The sequence below is a fragment of the Heteronotia binoei genome, chromosome 6 (genome assembly GCF_032191835.1).
Source record: "Heteronotia binoei isolate CCM8104 ecotype False Entrance Well chromosome 6, APGP_CSIRO_Hbin_v1, whole genome shotgun sequence".
Classification (NCBI taxonomy): Eukaryota; Metazoa; Chordata; class Lepidosauria; order Squamata; family Gekkonidae; genus Heteronotia; species Heteronotia binoei.
The window spans coordinates 139007777-139023448 of NC_083228.1; the positions used below are offsets into that span (position 1 = coordinate 139007777).

Consider the following 15672-nt stretch of genomic DNA (forward strand, 5'->3'; position numbering starts at 1 on the left):
TCCTTCCTTCCTTCCTTCCTTCCTTCCTTCCTTCCTGTCTTGCGGCTCTCAAACATCTGAGGTTCAGGCCTTGTGGCTCTCAGATATCTGACATTTGTTCCACGTAGCTTGCTTAACATAAGTTTGACCACCCTGATATATACTGAGCTGAAGAAATAGCTGAAAAATTCCTCGTGGAGTCAAGGGCCAGATGTGACTAGACCAGGGGGAGGTGGTCACAGATCCACGGAGCGACTTCAGGGAGTTGCCGTCGAACGCAGGATCCCCCTCCAAGGGAGGCTGCACGCTTGCCTACCATCTCCTTGCAACATTTTGCAAATGGGAAGGGGGGGGGGAGAGAGAGAGACAGCCAGCCCCATTTCCGTGAGATGCTGTGGGAGCGACAGAGTGCCGCGAGAGGGAATTCTTTGGCCTCCTCCACGTCCCATTTAAACCAAGCCCAAGCTCGCTTGGCTGGCACGAGAGAGCCGATCCGCAGTGGCGAAAGTCACACTGGTTCCCGCAAGGAAGATGCAAATTCCGTCCGAAGCATCAAGCTTGAGGATTGTCCGCTTGGCTTCGTGTTTGAGGTCCCCGCAGATGTTCAACATAGGGATGTCCCTTGCTAGGTCGCCCTCACCAGCTGCGTGACATCTTTGCGCATGGAGAACATTTGCGGTCCAGCAGCAGCCTGGAATCCGGCTTTGCTTCTATTCTGTTTTCCAGTAGTTATGCTAACCCTCCGTTGGGAGCATTTGATAAAACCTTTGGTTGCCCTCCCCCTCACCAAAAAAGCCCTTTCTTGGCTTCAAATGCCTGAAATCTAAGGTTCAGGATTACCCAGCTGCCCATTACCTGTCATTTATGGCACCCCACATTGTCCAGGCGAGTCCAATCTCATCAGATCTCAGAAGCTCAGCAAGGTCAGCCCTGGTTAGGACTCGGAGGGGAGACCGCCGTGGAAGCCCCAGGTGGCTACGCAGAGGCAGGCAACGGCAAAGCCACCTCTGCTTGTCTGCACCTTGACCTGGGTGACCCTGGCTAGCCTGATCTCTTCAGATCTGAAATCAGCCCTAGTTAGTACTCGAGTGGAAGACAACCAAGGAAGTCCAGGGTTGCTACGCAGAGGCAGGCAATGGCAAATCCACCTCTGCGCCCTGACCTGGTGGCCCCAGCTAGCCTGATCTCTTCAGATCTGAAATCAGCCCTGGTTAGTACTTGGGTGGAAGACAACCAAGGAAGCCCAGGGTTGCTATGGAGAGGCAGGCAATGGGAAATCAAACTTTGCGCCCTGACTTGGTGGCCCCAGCTAGCCTGATCTCTTCAGATCTGAAATCAGCCCCGGTTAGTACTTGGGGGGAAGACAACCAAGGATGTCCAGGGTTGCTACGCAGAGGCAGGCAATGGCAAATCCACCTCTGTGCCCTGACCTGGTGGCCCCAGCTAGCCTGATCTCTTCAGATCTGAAATCAGCCCTGGTTAGTACTTGGGGGGAAGACAACCAAGGAAGTCCAGGGTTGCTACGCAGAGGCAGGCAATGGCAAATCCATCTCTGCACCCTGATTTGGTGGCCCCAGCTAGCTTGATCTCATCAAATCTGAAATCAGCCTTGGTTAGTACTTGGGCAGAAGACAACCAAGGAAGTCCAGGCTTGCTATGCAGAGGCAGGCAATGACAAATCCCACCTCTGCGCCCTGACTTAGTGGCCCCAGCTAGCCTGATCTCTTCAGTTCTGAAATCAGCCCCAGTTAGTACGTGGGTGGAAGACAACCAAGGAAGTTCAGAGTTGCTAAGCAGAGGGCAGGCAATGGCAAATCCACCTCTGCTCACCTGCGCCCTGACTGGGTAGCCCCGGCTAGCCTGATATCAGATCTGAAATCAGCCCTGGTTAGTACTCGGGTGGAAGACAACCAAGGAAACCCATGGTTGCCCCGCAGGGGCAGGCAATGGCAAACCACCTCTGTTCATCTCTTGCCTTGAAGCCCTGCAGAGTCTCCATTAGTCAGGTGTGATTTGATGGCCCTTCCTCCTGACACGGACAGCACGGTCTAGCCCGATCTCGCCGGATCTCAGAGGCTAAGCGGGGTCAGCCCTGGTTCGTACTTGGGCAAGAGACCACCAAGGAATCCCAGGGCTGCTATGCAGAGGCAGGCAATGGCAAACCCCCCCTCTGTTTGCCTCTTGCCTTGAAAACCCTACAGCGTCCCCATCAGCTGACTGTGACTCGATGCCCTTTCCGCCACCCTTGGCCGGTGTTTGTTTGCCAGCGCGGGAAATTCTAATCCTTAGCGGCTCCGGGTCCCCCTGCTTTTCTAAACTAGCCCAGCTTTTCAGGGCCAAAGCTTCTTTGCATGCCTGATTTTGAATCTGTCCATCTCACAGTTCAGGGGACTGCCCTCGGAAGCTAGTTTGAAATTTCCAAGTCAAGTCAATTCAGATTCTGCACGGCCATCTTTAGTCTGTGGGTTGCTCCTGCCGTACTATACCTTTGCTGTGCTGGAGATTTACGCATGTTAATTGCATCTGAAGGGGGGGCGGGAACCCTGAACGAATCTCACATAGCGAATTGTCCCCGAGTGTTGAGGACTAAACGCAGTCGCCACGGACGATGGGTTCGCTAACCTTCTTTCTCCCTTTATCTTTCAGGGATAATTCAAGCTTCCGAAATACCAAGATCACTTTGTGAGGAGGAGAGGGGCGCGACGCTCAGCTCTTCCTCAACCTGACCCAGACGACAAGGGGAGGGAGGGGGTATCTCCACGTGGGCCTTGCCGAGGAGGCGTGCCCACGTCCCTGGGTCTTTTCACCCGTCCCGATGACGGCCTTTTCCACCTGCCTCAAGGACTGACCTAGCACCCAGACGTCTTGGCCGGCTGAGCAGGCGGCAGCATTTTGCGTCCCTCGGCGACCTCGGGGTGGCTTTTTGCCTTGCTTCTCTTGGATGCGGAGGGTTCTCCGAGCAAGGGCCTTTTACTGCCAGGGATTTTCAGTATTACGAACGTTTCTGCATCTGGCCACAGAGGCAGCCTGATGATCGGCAAACTGCCCCTCCTGCCCTGTTCACTTCTGCCAATAAATAATTAGGCCTCTAATCCCTCCTTGTTGTTTTTTGCACGCGTCTTCCTGTACGTGAGATTCCCTGACCTGGGTGGCCTGAGCTGGCTGGATCTTGTCAGATCTCAGAAGCTAAGCAGGGTTAGCCCTAGGTTAGCATTTGGATGGGAGACACACACACTCCAGGAAGTCCTGGGCTGCTAAGCACAGAGGATCTCATCAGATCTCAGAAGCTGGATGCAGAAGGAAGATACAAATGATCTTAAGGGACCCTTCACATCCGGGCCACTTGCTATTTGAGATTTTACCGTCAGGTAGGCGATATAGAGTGTTGAAGCAAAGACAAATAGATTCAAGGGCAGCTTCTATCCAAGTGCCGTGGTTAAGCTAAATGCAGGGTTATGAATGGTTATGTGTTTTTAGATGCTTTTAAATGGTCTATGTATATGTCCTTTTGTGGGTGTTGATGTGTTGGTATGTTTGTGGAAGAGCACTTCATTTCGTTGCTCTCATTTTCTTTTTTGAGAACAATGACAATAAATTTATCTAAATTTATCTATCTATCTAAGCAGGGTTAGCCCTAGGTTAGCATCTGGATGGAAGACACACACACTCCAGGAAGTCCTGGGCTGCTAGCACAGAGGATCTCGTCAGATCTCGGAAGCTAAGCAACGTTAGCCCTAGGTTACCATTTGGATGGGAGACACACACACTCCAGGAAGTCCTGGGCTGCTAAGCACAGAGGATCTCATCAGATCTCGGAAGCTAAGCAGGGTTAGCCCTAGGTTAGCATTTGGATGGGAGACACACACACTCCAGGAAGTCCTGGGCTGCTAAGCACAGAGGATCTCGTCAGATCTTGGAAGCTAAGCAAAGTTAGTCCTAGGTTAGCATTTGGATGGGAGAGACACACACTCCAGGAAGTCCTGGGCTGCTAAGCACAGAGGATCTCGTCAGATCTCGGAAGCTAAGCAGGGTTAGCCCTAGGTTAGCATTTGGATGGGAGACACACACCCCAGGAAGTCCTGGGCTGCTAAGTACAGAAGCAGGAAATGGGAAACGGTCAAGTTCCCCCCTCCCTTGGTTCTCCTGAATAAAAAGTCTTTTGGTTCTTTATAAAGTTCCTTTTATTGCGAGACCAAGAGTTATAGGTACAGACATCTTGGGGAAAAGCCATTTTGGTGTAGTGGTGAAGTGCGCGGACTCTTACATGGGAGAACCGGGTTTGATTCCCCACTCCTCCACTTGCAGCTGCTGGAATGGCCTTGGGTCAGCCATAGCTCTGGCAGAGGTTGTCCTTGAAAGGGCAGCTGCTGTGAGAGCCCTCTCCAGCCCCACCCACCTCACAGGGTGTCTGTTGTGGGAGAGGAAGGTAAAGGAGATTGTGAGCCGCTCTGAGACTCTTCGGAGTGGAGGGCGGGATAGAAATCCAATATCTTCACCTACCTCACAGGGTGTCTGTTGTGGGGGAGGAAGGGAAAGGAGATTGTGAGCCGCTCTGAGACTCTTCGGAGTGGAGGGCAGGATATAAATCCAATATCTTCACCTACCTCACAGGGTGTCTGTTGTGGGGGAGGAAGGGAAAGGAGATTGTGAGCTGCTCTGAGACTCTTCGGAGTGGAGGGCGGGATAGAAATCCAATATCTTCACCTACCTCACAGGGTGTCTGTTGTGGGGGAGGAAGGGAAAGGAGATTGTGAGCCGCTCTGAGACTCTTCGGAGTGGAGGGCAGGATATAAATATAAGGAAGGAGAAGAAGGAAGGAAGGAGAAGAAGACTGCAGATTTATAACCCACCCTTCTCTCTGAATCAGAGTCTCAGAGCGGCTTTGTCTCCTTTATCTTCTTCTCCCACAACAGGCACCCTGTGAGGTGGGTGGGGCTGAGGGAGCTCTGACAGAAGCTGCCCTTTCAAGGACAACTCCTGCGGGAGCTATGGCCATTCCAGCAGGTGCAATTGGAGGAGCAGCGGAATCAAACCCGGTTCTCCCAGATAAGAATCTGTGCACTTAACCACGACACCAAACTGCCTCTCAGGAGTGGAACGGAAGAAGACTGCAGATTTATACCCCGGTCTTCTCTCTGAATCAGAGACTCAAAGCGACTTACAGTCTCCTATATCTTCTCACCTCATAACAGACACCCTGTGAGGTGGGTGGGACTGAGAGGGCTCTGACAGAAGCTGCCCTTTCAAGGACAACCTCTGCCAGAGCTCTGGCTGACCCAAGGCCGTTCCAGCAGGTGCAAGTGGAGGAGTGGGGAATCAAACCCGGTTCTCCCAGATAAGAGTCTGTTCACTTCACCACTACACCAAACTGGCTCTCAGAAACCCGGGGCCCTGGCAGCTGCTGCCGCCAGCCCCAGTCCCGCACCTGGCGTCTCTGTTGCATTCGAGCAGCCAGTCTTTCTCGTCGTGCAAGGTGCATTCCCCACCCCACCCCCCTGGTCCATGCCTTCCTTTTCTGCTACGCCCGGCTGTCTCAACCCCTTAATTTTCTTCTCTTCCTTTTCCGGATGCGGCTTGCGCTCCTGCTACTTACAGGCTTCAACTGCTGCGTTGACATTTATTATTCAGATAAACGCATGCCCCCCAACCGTTTCCAATATTGGTTATTTGAGAACGAGGGGAGAGATTTGCTCTTCGTTATAATAGCTGTCGGGCGCTGGGAGCAAAAGCGATATCCGCGTTCGGGGAGCTTAAACCGCCAGCTGCGGACTCTTTCCCACCATGTTGCATTAATTGTTTTGCAAATGACAGCACTTAAGGACTTAGCCCTGCTTTCGGACCCAGCTGCGCGACGAAGACGGCGCCGCTGTTTCATCTTTCCGGCTTGGTGTACGACGCCGTGCAAAGGAAGAGGCCCGCTGTTCAATCGGAAAACGCTGCTGCCCTGTGGTGTTTTTCTCTTTCAGCCAAGATGTGGTTTGGGGATGCCTCAAGTCAGGTTTCGTTTCTGCTCAGCGTTTCGCCGAACCTCCTCGGCTGCTCCCGAAAAATCAAAACCGAGAGGAGCCGAAATTTTGGTTTTGATTGTTCGGCAGCAGTCGAGTACGTTCGGCGGGTCTTTTTACTTTATCGTTTATTAATCTATTAATCAGATCTGTTTTTGTTTCGTTGAAACATTTGTACCGGGGCTAGCCAGATTTGCTTAACACAAGAATAAATGTCAGATGTTTGAGAGCCCCAAGACATGAACAAATATTACACACGTGCCGTTATTCAGACTCTTGATACTTTCTCTGCACAGAAAGATAAAATACATATTTATGCACTTTACAACATGGCCGTGCTAGGAGACTTTTTAAAAAACAAAAGCTGGGAATAACAGTCCTCATAAGACCAGCATAGGGAAAGGTAAGGGAATTATTTTTTGGCACCAGTGGGAGAAGGAAACATACATGTACCATATAAATCACTGACCACGGTTTGCATCATTATGCCTCTCTCTTTGCCTTGAAATCAAGGTTAGTAAATACAGCTGCTGCAGGAGCCATTCACAAGAGGAGCAGGGTACAAATTAACAGAAATAAAATCAATAAAAAATAAAGGGGGACCCTGCACTGCCCTCTTTAATTCTGTCCCTCCTTCCAATGGGTTCCTTAGCTCTTGTGCTCTAGTGAGCGCAGCAACGGGCAGGAGGTGAAGACTTTCTTTTCTGCTGCAAATGTTTTCCCCTCAGCTCACTTCGAAGAACATGAAGCTCTGGGAGACAACAGGAGGAAAGGCCATTATCCCAGCGGTCTCACCGCAAAGACTGGACAGACGCGTACGTTATTGCATTTCAGACTACTTTTATTCCACAGAGTTCAGCTAGGGTTGCCAGCCCACCCAGTTGGAGACTCAGCAAAGCCATTGGGCCCCTACTGATGATGTAATGATGTCACCAGCAATGCACTGATGTCACTTCCCATGAGACTGGAAGCAGCATCCGAGCATCACCAAGGATGTTCGGACTAACACCGCATTTAGTTTATCTGAGCTAAGGGGTAAGTAAAGATTCTTTCATTTGTGCTTACAACTGTGCTGAATTCATCCCAGCATCTAGTTTTGAATCCATCCCGAGGTCTTCTAAATATTAGTGTAATAACACATTTTTATCAGGGCATTGTTATCTGCATTTTTAAGGTGGTTCCGTCGTGGAGAGTGTTTTGGCCAGCAATGAAATGGAAGAAGAAGAAGAAGATATTGGATTTATATCACGCCTTCCACTCCGAAGAGTCTCAGAGCGGCTCACAATCTCCTTTACCTTCTTCCCCCACAACAGACACCCTGTGAGGTGGGTGGGGCTGGAGAGGGCTCTCACAACAGCTGCCCTTTCAAGGACAACTCCTACCAGAGCTATGGCTGACCCAAGGCCTTGCCAGCAGGTGCAAGTGGAGGAGTGGGGAATCAAACCCGGCTCTCCCAGATAAGAGTCCGCGCACTTAACCACTACACCAAACTAGCTCACCAAACTAGGAAGGATTTGCACAAGTTTTTAAAAAAGACACTGGCTTACTCCTTCACTACATACAGCTCAACAAGAAGACGTTAATAATACTGAAGAAGTGGCAACATGAAACATGTCTATTATTATTATTATTAGTTTATTACATGCTGTGTGACTAATCAACAATGAGCCCGTTTGAAAATTGCATTTGTTGTCTATTATTGTGAAATTCATAAGTAAAAGTATGGTGGACCTTATATCACAGTTCTGTACTGGACAATATCACAGCATTATCATTGAGTAATCTACACCAGGGGTCCTCAACCCCCGGTCCGTGGCCTCTTAGCAACCGAGCCATGAGTTGTATAATTATTTCATTATATATTACAATGTAGTAGCAGTAATAAAAAGAAGACGACGACATTGGATTAACAATCCTGCCCTCCACTCCGAATTTCAGAGTCTCAGAGCAGCTCACAATCTCCTTTACCTTCCTCCCCCACAACAGACACCCTGTGAGGTAGATGAAGATATTGGATTTATATCCCGCCCTCCACTCCAAAGAGTCTCAGAGCGGCTCACAATCTCCTTTCCCTTCCTCCCCCACAACAGACACCCTGTGAAGTAGATGAAGATATTGAATTTATATCCCACCCTCCACTCCGAAGAGTCTCAGAGGGGCTCACAATCTCCTTTATCTTCCACCCCCACCCCCCACCCACAGACACCCTGTGAGGTAGATGAAGATATTGGATTTATATCCCTCCCTCCACTCCGAAGAGTCTCAGAGCAGCTCACAATCTCCTTTACCTTCCTCCCCCACAACAGACACCCTGTGAGGTAGATGAAGATATTGGATTTATATCCCGCCCTCCACTCCGAAGAGTCTCAGAGCGGCTCACAATCTCCTTTCCCTTCCTCCCCCACAAAAGACACCCTGTGAGGTAGATGAAGATATTGGATTTATATCCTGCCCTCCACTCCGAAGAGTCTCAGAGCGGCTCACAATCTCCTTTCCCTTCCCCACCCCCCACAACAGACACCCTGTGAGGTAGATGAAGATATTGGATTTATATCCCGCCCTCCACGCCGAAGAGTCTCAGAGTGGCTCACAATCTCCTTTCCCTTCCTCCCCCACAACAGACACCCTGTGAGGTAGATGAAGATATTGGATTTATATCCCGCCCTCCACGCCGAAGAGTCTCAGAGTGGCTCACAATCTCTTTTCCCTTCCTCCCCTACAACAGACACCCTGTGAGGTAGATGAAGATATTGGATTTATATCCCGCCCTCCACTCCGAAGAGTCTCAGAGCGGCTCACAATCTCCTTTCCCTTCCCCACCCCCCACAACAGACACCCTGTGAGGTAGATGAAGATATTGGATTTATATCCCGCACTCCACGCCGAAGAGTCTCAGAGTGGCTCACAATCTCCTTTCCCTTCCTCCCCCACAACAGACACCCTGTGAGGTAGATGAAGATATTGGATTTATATCCCGCCCTCCACACCGAAGAGTCTCAGAGCGGCTCACAATCTCCTTTCCCTTCCTCCCCCACAACAGACACCCTGTGAGGTAGATGAAGATATTGGATTTATATCCCGCCCTCCACTCCGAAGAGTCTCAGAGGGGCTCACAATCTCCTTTAACTTCCACCCCCCCCCCACCCACAGACACCCTGTGAGGTAGATGAAGATATTGGATTTATATCCCTCCCTCCACTCCGAAGAGTCTCAGAGCGGCTCACAGTCTCCTTTACCTTCGTCCCCCACAACAGACACCCTGTGAGGTAGATGAAGATATTGGATTTATATCCCGCCCTCCACTCCGAAGAGTCTCAGAGCGGCTCACAATCTCCTTTCCCTTCCTCCCCCACAAAAGACACCCTGTGAGGTAGATGAAGATATTGGATTTATATCCCGCCCTCCACGCCGAAGAGTCTCAGAGCGGCTCACAGTCTCCTTTACCTTCCTCCCCCACAACAGACACCCTGTGAGGTAGATGAAGATATTGGATTTATATCCCGCCCTCCACCCCGAAGAGTCTCAGAGCGGCTCACAATCTCCTTTCCCTTCCTCCCCCACAAAAGACACCCTGTGAGGTAGATGAAGATATTGGATTTATATCCCGCCCTCCACGCCGAAGAGTCTCAGAGCGGCTCACAGTCTCCTTTACCTTCCTCCCCCACAACAGACACCCTGTGAGGTAAATGAAGATATTGGATTTATATCCCGCCCTCCACTCCGAAGAGTCTCAGAGCGGCTCACAATCTCCTTTACCTTCCTCCCCCACAACAGACACCCTGTGAGGTGGGTGGTGCTGAGAGGGCTCTCATAGCAGCTGCCCTTTCAAGGACAACCTCTGCCAGAGCTATGGCTGAAACCAAGACCATTCCAGCAGCTGCAAGTTGAGGAGTGGAGAATCAAACCCAGTTCTCCCTGTTGACCTCACAGGAGATACCAATTTGGAAGGCCTTAACGGTGGCCTGCGTTTGCAGACTGCAGCCAGAAGAGGGCACTGTGGTACCATTGTCGGCAGAAACATCTGTTGCTGCTGCGAGGGGCGGTTCAAGTCAAGCTTTAGTCCTAGTGTAGCTGCAGCACTGCAGTCGGAGCCCTCTGCTTACGACCTGAGTTCGATCCCGGCAGAAGCTGGGTTCAGGTCACCGGCTCCAGGTTGACTCAGCCTTCCGTCCTTCCGAGGTCGGTCAAAGGAGTCCCCAGCTTGCTGGGGGGAAAGTGGAGAGGACTGGGGAAGGCAATGGCAAACCACCTTGTAAGAAGTCTGCCATGAAAACGTTGTGAAAGCAACGTCACCCCAGAGTCGGAAACGACTGGTGCTTGCACAGGGGACTGCCTTGACTTTTTAAGGAACGGTTTGGGAGAGGACTGGAAATGAAAGCAGCCAATGGCCTCAGAGCCATTACGTTATGATTAAAGGGCTGGAACACTTTCCCTATGAAGAAAGGTTGAAACGCTTGGGGCTCTTTAGCTTGGAGAAACGTCGACTGCGGGGTGACATGATAGAGGTTTACAAGATAATGCATGGGATGGAGAAAGTAGAGAAAGAAGTCCTTTTCTCCCTTTCTCACAATACAAGAACTCGTGGGCATTCGATGAAATTGCTGAGCAGTCGGGTTAAAACGGATAAAAGGAAGTACTTCTTCACCCAAAGGGTGATTAACATGTGGAATTCACTGCCACAGGAGGTGGTGGCGGCCACAAGTATAGCTACCTTCAAGAGGGGTTTAGATAAAAATATGGAGCAGAGGTCCATCAGTGGCTATTAGCCAATGTGTGTGTGTGTGTGTGTGTATATATGTGTGTGTGTGTGTATAAAAATTTGCCACTGTGTGACACAGAGTGTTGGACTGGATGGGCCACTGGCCTGATCTTAACATGGCTTCTCTTATGTTCTTATGTTCCCTTATGTTAAATTCCTTGCACAACCCCTCTTGGTCTAGAGTTCGAATCTCCCCTTCTTTGAAATTATATCGCAGAGCTGGAAAAGCGCACACACCGAAGAGGCTTAGATTTGAATCCAGAAGCACCTGAGAGATCAACAGGATTTTCTGGGTATGACCTTTCAAGAGCTCCCTTTATCAGATACGAGTAGGATGGAGATTCCCTGAGCTCTTATATCCCAGGCAGGACGTCACAAAGAAAAATACCGGATGCCGAAGTACAATGTGACATCCCTCCCACCATCCGACTGGGATAGAAGGACTCCGGGATCTCCCTTCCTTGCAGGGCTTTTTTTTCGTAGCAGGGACTCCTTTGCATATTAGGCCACACCCTCTGATGTAGTCAATCCTCCAAGAGCTTACAGGACTCTCGGTACAGGGCCTACCGTAAGCTCCAGGAGGACTGGCTACATCAGATGCACGGGGCCTAATATGTAAAGGAGTTCCTGCTACGGAAAAAAACCCCTGCCTGCTTGTATCAGCCCAAGGGAGCCTACACTCTCAAAACCTTTGTAGCCTGACTCTTTCTGGTCTTTAAGGTACTGTTGTTCAGTCACGCAGTCGAGTCCGACTCTTTGTGACCCCACAGACCAAGTCACGCCAGGCCCTCCTGTCTTCCACCATCCTCCGAAGTCTGCTCAAATTTGTGTTTGTTACATCAGTAATGCTGTCCCCTTCTTCTTTGGCCTTCTGTCTTTCCCAGCATCAGGGTCTTCTCCAGTGAGCCATCTCCTCTTTTGCCGTCCCCTTCTTCTTTGGCCTTCTGTCTTTCCCAGCATCAGGTCTTCTCCAGTGAGCCATCTCCTCTTTTGCCGTCCCCTTCTTCTTTGGCCTTCTGTCTTTCCCAGCATCAGGGTCTTCTCCAGTGAGCCATCTCCTCTTTTGCCGTCCCCTTCTTCTTTGGCCTTCTGTCTTTCCCAGCCTCAGGGTCTTCTCCAGTGAGCCATCTCCTCTTTTGCCGTCCCCTTCTTCTTTGGCCTTCTGTCTTTCCCAGCCTCAGGGTCTTCTCCAGTGAGCCATCTCCTCTTTTGCCGTCCCCTTCTTCTTTGGCCTTCTGTCTTTCCCAGCATCAGGGTCTTCTCCAGTGAGCCATCTCCTCTTTTGCCGTCCCCTTCTTCTTTGGCCTTCTATCTTTCCCAGCATCAGGTCTTCTCCAGTGAGCCATCTCCTCTTTTGCCGTCCCCTTCTTCTTTGGCCTTCTGTCTTTCCCAGCCTCAGGGTCTTCTCCAGTGAGCCATCTCCTCTTTTGCCGTCCCCTTCTTCTTTGGCCTTCTGTCTTTCCCAGCATCAGGTCTTCTCCAGTGAGCCATCTCCTCTTTTGCCGTCCCCTTCTTCTTTGGCCTTCTGTCTTCCCCAGCATCAGGGTCTTCTCCAGTGAGCCATCTCCTCTTTTGCCGTCCCCTTCTTCTTTGGCCTTCTATCTTTCCCAGCATCAGGTCTTCTCCAGTGAGCCATCTCCTCTTTTGCCGTCCCCTTCTTCTTTGGCCTTCTGTCTTTTCCAGCCTCAGGGTCTTCTCCAGTGAGCCATCTCCACTTTTGCTGTCCCCTTCTTCTTTGGCCTTCTGTCTTTCCCAGCATCAGGGTCTTCTCCAGTGAGCCATCTCCTCTTTTGCCGTCCCCTTCTTCTTTGGCCTTCTGTCTTTCCCAGCATCAGGGTCTTCTCCAGTGAGCCATCTCCTCTTTTGCCGTCCCCTTCTTCTTTGGCCTTCTGTCTTTCCCAGCCTCAGGGTCTTCTCCAGTGAGCCATCTCCTCTTTTGCCGTCCCCTTCTTCTTTGGCCTTCTGTCTTTCCCAGCATCAGGGTCTTCTCCAGCGAGCCATCTCCTCTTTTGCCGTCCCCTTCTTCTTTGGCCTTCTGTCTTTCCCAGCATCAGGTCTTCTCCAGCGAGCCATCTCCTCTTTTGCCGTCCCCTTCTTCTTTGGCCTTCTGTCTTTCCCAGCCTCAGGGTCTTCTCCAGTGAGCCATCTCCTCTTTTGCCGTCCCCTTCTTCTTTGGCCTTCTGTCTTTCCCAGCATCAGGGTCTTCTCCAGTGAGCCATCTCCTCTTTTGCCGTCCCCTTCTTCTTTGGCCTTCTGTCTTTCCCAGCCTCAGGGTCTTCTCCAGTGAGCCATCTCCTCTTTTGCCGTCCCCTTCTTCTTTGGCCTTCTGTCTTTCCCAGCATCAGGTCTTCTCCAGTGAGCCATCTCCTCTTTTGCCGTCCCCTTCTTCTTTGGCCTTCTGTCTTTCCCAGCATCAGGGTCTTCTCCAGTGAGCCATCTCCTCTTTTGCCGTCCCCTTCTTCTTTGGCCTTCTATCTTTCCCAGCATCAGGTCTTCTCCAGTGAGCCATCTCCTCTTTTGCCGTCCCCTTCTTCTTTGGCCTTCTATCTTTCCCAGCATCAGGTCTTCTCCAGTGAGCCATCTCCTCTTTTGCCGTCCCCTTCTTCTTTGGCCTTCTATCTTTCCCAGCATCAGGGTCTTCTCCAGTGAGCCATCTCCTCTTTTGCCGTCCCCTTCTTCTTTGGCCTTCTATCTTTCCCAGCATCAGGTCTTCTCCAGTGAGCCATCTCCTCTTTTGCCGTCCCCTTCTTCTTTGGCCTTCTATCTTTCCCAGCATCAGGTCTTCTCCAGTGAGCCATCTCCTCTTTTGCCGTCCCCTTCTTCTTTGGCCTTCTATCTTTCCCAGCATCAGGTCTTCTCCAGTGAGCCATCTCCTCTTTTGCCGTCCCCTTCTTCTTTGGCCTTCTATCTTTCCCAGCATCAGGGTCTTCTCCAGTGAGCCATCTCCTCTTTTGCCGTCCCCTTCTTCTTTGGCCTTCTATCTTTCCCAGCATCAGGTCTTCTCCAGTGAGCCATCTCCTCTTTTGCCGTCCCCTTCTTCTTTGGCCTTCTGTCTTTCCCAGCATCAGGGTCTTCTCCAGTGAGCCATCTCCTCTTTTGCCGTCCCCTTCTTCTTTGGCCTTCTGTCTTTCCCAGCCTCAGGGTCTTCTCCAGTGAGCCATCTCCTCTTTTGCCGTCCCCTTCTTCTTTGGCCTTCTGTCTTTCCCAGCATCAGGGTCTTCTCCAGTGAGCCATCTCCTCTTTTGCCGTCCCCTTCTTCTTTGGCCTTCTGTCTTTCCCAGCCTCAGGGTCTTCTCCAGTGAGCCATCTCCTCTTTTGCCGTCCCCTTCTTCTTTGGCCTTCTGTCTTTCCCAGCATCAGGTCTTCTCCAGTGAGCCATCTCCTCTTTTGCCGTCCCCTTCTTCTTTGGCCTTCTGTCTTTCCCAGCATCAGGGTCTTCTCCAGTGAGCCATCTCCTCTTTTGCCGTCCCCTTCTTCTTTGGCCTTCTATCTTTCCCAGCATCAGGTCTTCTCCAGTGAGCCATCTCCTCTTTTGCCGTCCCCTTCTTCTTTGGCCTTCTGTCTTTTCCAGCCTCAGGGTCTTCTCCAGTGAGCCATCTCCACTTTTGCCGTCCCCTTCTTCTTTGGCCTTCTGTCTTTCCCAGCCTCAGGGTCTTCTCCAGTGAGCCATCTCCTCTTTTGCCGTCCCCTTCTTCTTTGGCCTTCTGTCTTTTCCAGCCTCAGGGTCTTCTCTGGTGGGGGCTCCCTTTTCTTCGGGTGGCCTCTTGCTTTCTGAACCCTTCCTGAACGTTTGCCTCAAGCGCGAGCCACTGTAGAAACGCTTCCCTAACCGCAGTACAAAGGAGGACCTTTTCGCTGATTTGCTCTTGAAAAAGTTGGAACCGCCCTCGGGTGGTTGTTCGAAACGCGCAAGCCAAGTCGACGAATGCGTCGAGAGCTTCTATCTACATCGTCGCGCTAGGAAGGTGGAGACGAGAGGGAAGGACTGTGCTACAGTCGTCCTCTGAACATATTTTCACCGCTCCGTTCGTGTTTGGAACTATCATGGTTCGACCACACCTTAGTGGTTTTTTACAAGACTCTGTGGACTTTGAGATTGTTTATGTGTTGACTTGTGGCATGTGGTATTGCGTAAGATACTTTTGTATAGAAGGTTACTGAGGTAAATTTGTTCAAGATATTAAGCGATTTGTTTGGCCACCCAGTCGCTTTGTTGTTTTGGTCCCAATTGGGGATCGGCAACCCTATTTGTCCACCCCACCCCACCCCCAGTCCTGTGCTTTTCTTCTTATTCCTCCTTTCTCCTGTGCGATCTTCGTACTGAAATATAACGATTAGGCCAAGGCCTGTTGGAATTTGACAAAACTGCATGAACGTACTAGGAAAGGCAGGAAAAGAGGGAATGCATCTCCCTGTCTTGTGTTTTCACCATAGAGTTTCCGGTGGTTCCTAGAGCTGCCCTATGTCACTTTGGGGGTTTCCCGAAAGTGGGGTTCCGCCAGAAGTGACGTAGTGACACAGCCAGGGGTTTTTTCTTTTTCTTTTTGGTGGCAGGTCTAAAGATCCAAATGAGTCATGGGGCCGAAAGGGCTTCTCAGCCATGATCCCGCATTTTCTGGACACGCCAGCAGGGACTTTGCAAGAAGGCAAGCTCTTTCCTCGTTGCTCAGGTCCACTGTGGCTGACAAACATCCGGGACATTCCCAGTGCAAGGTTAGCCTCCCTAAGACATTATGAGGATGTGGAATGATACGGTATGACCCCATCCTTCAGAGCGAAGCTGGGCGGGCACTTGGGTGGGAGACCACCAAGGGGAACTCTGCAGAGGAAGGCAATGGCCAGCCACCACTGCTTCGCCCTTGTCTTGATAGCCCCTTGCTGAGGGAAGCTACGTAGGGTCTGTCCTTGGATGGGAGACCACCAAGGAAG

At 51.0% G+C, this 15672-nt stretch overlaps 1 protein-coding gene across 1 annotated transcript in view; it reads left to right on the plus strand.

The window, feature by feature from the left end:
• LOC132574468 (eukaryotic translation initiation factor 4E type 2-like) overlaps positions 1–3071 on the plus strand; it is a 43794-nt gene extending 40723 nt beyond the window's left edge. The window contains exon 4 of the mRNA XM_060242821.1: positions 2626–3071. Within this exon, the coding sequence (XP_060098804.1) occupies positions 2626–2665 (40 nt within the window). The 3' untranslated portion in view covers positions 2666–3071. The remainder of the gene's footprint in view (positions 1–2625) is intronic.
• The last annotated feature ends 12601 nt before the right edge of the window (positions 3072–15672 follow it).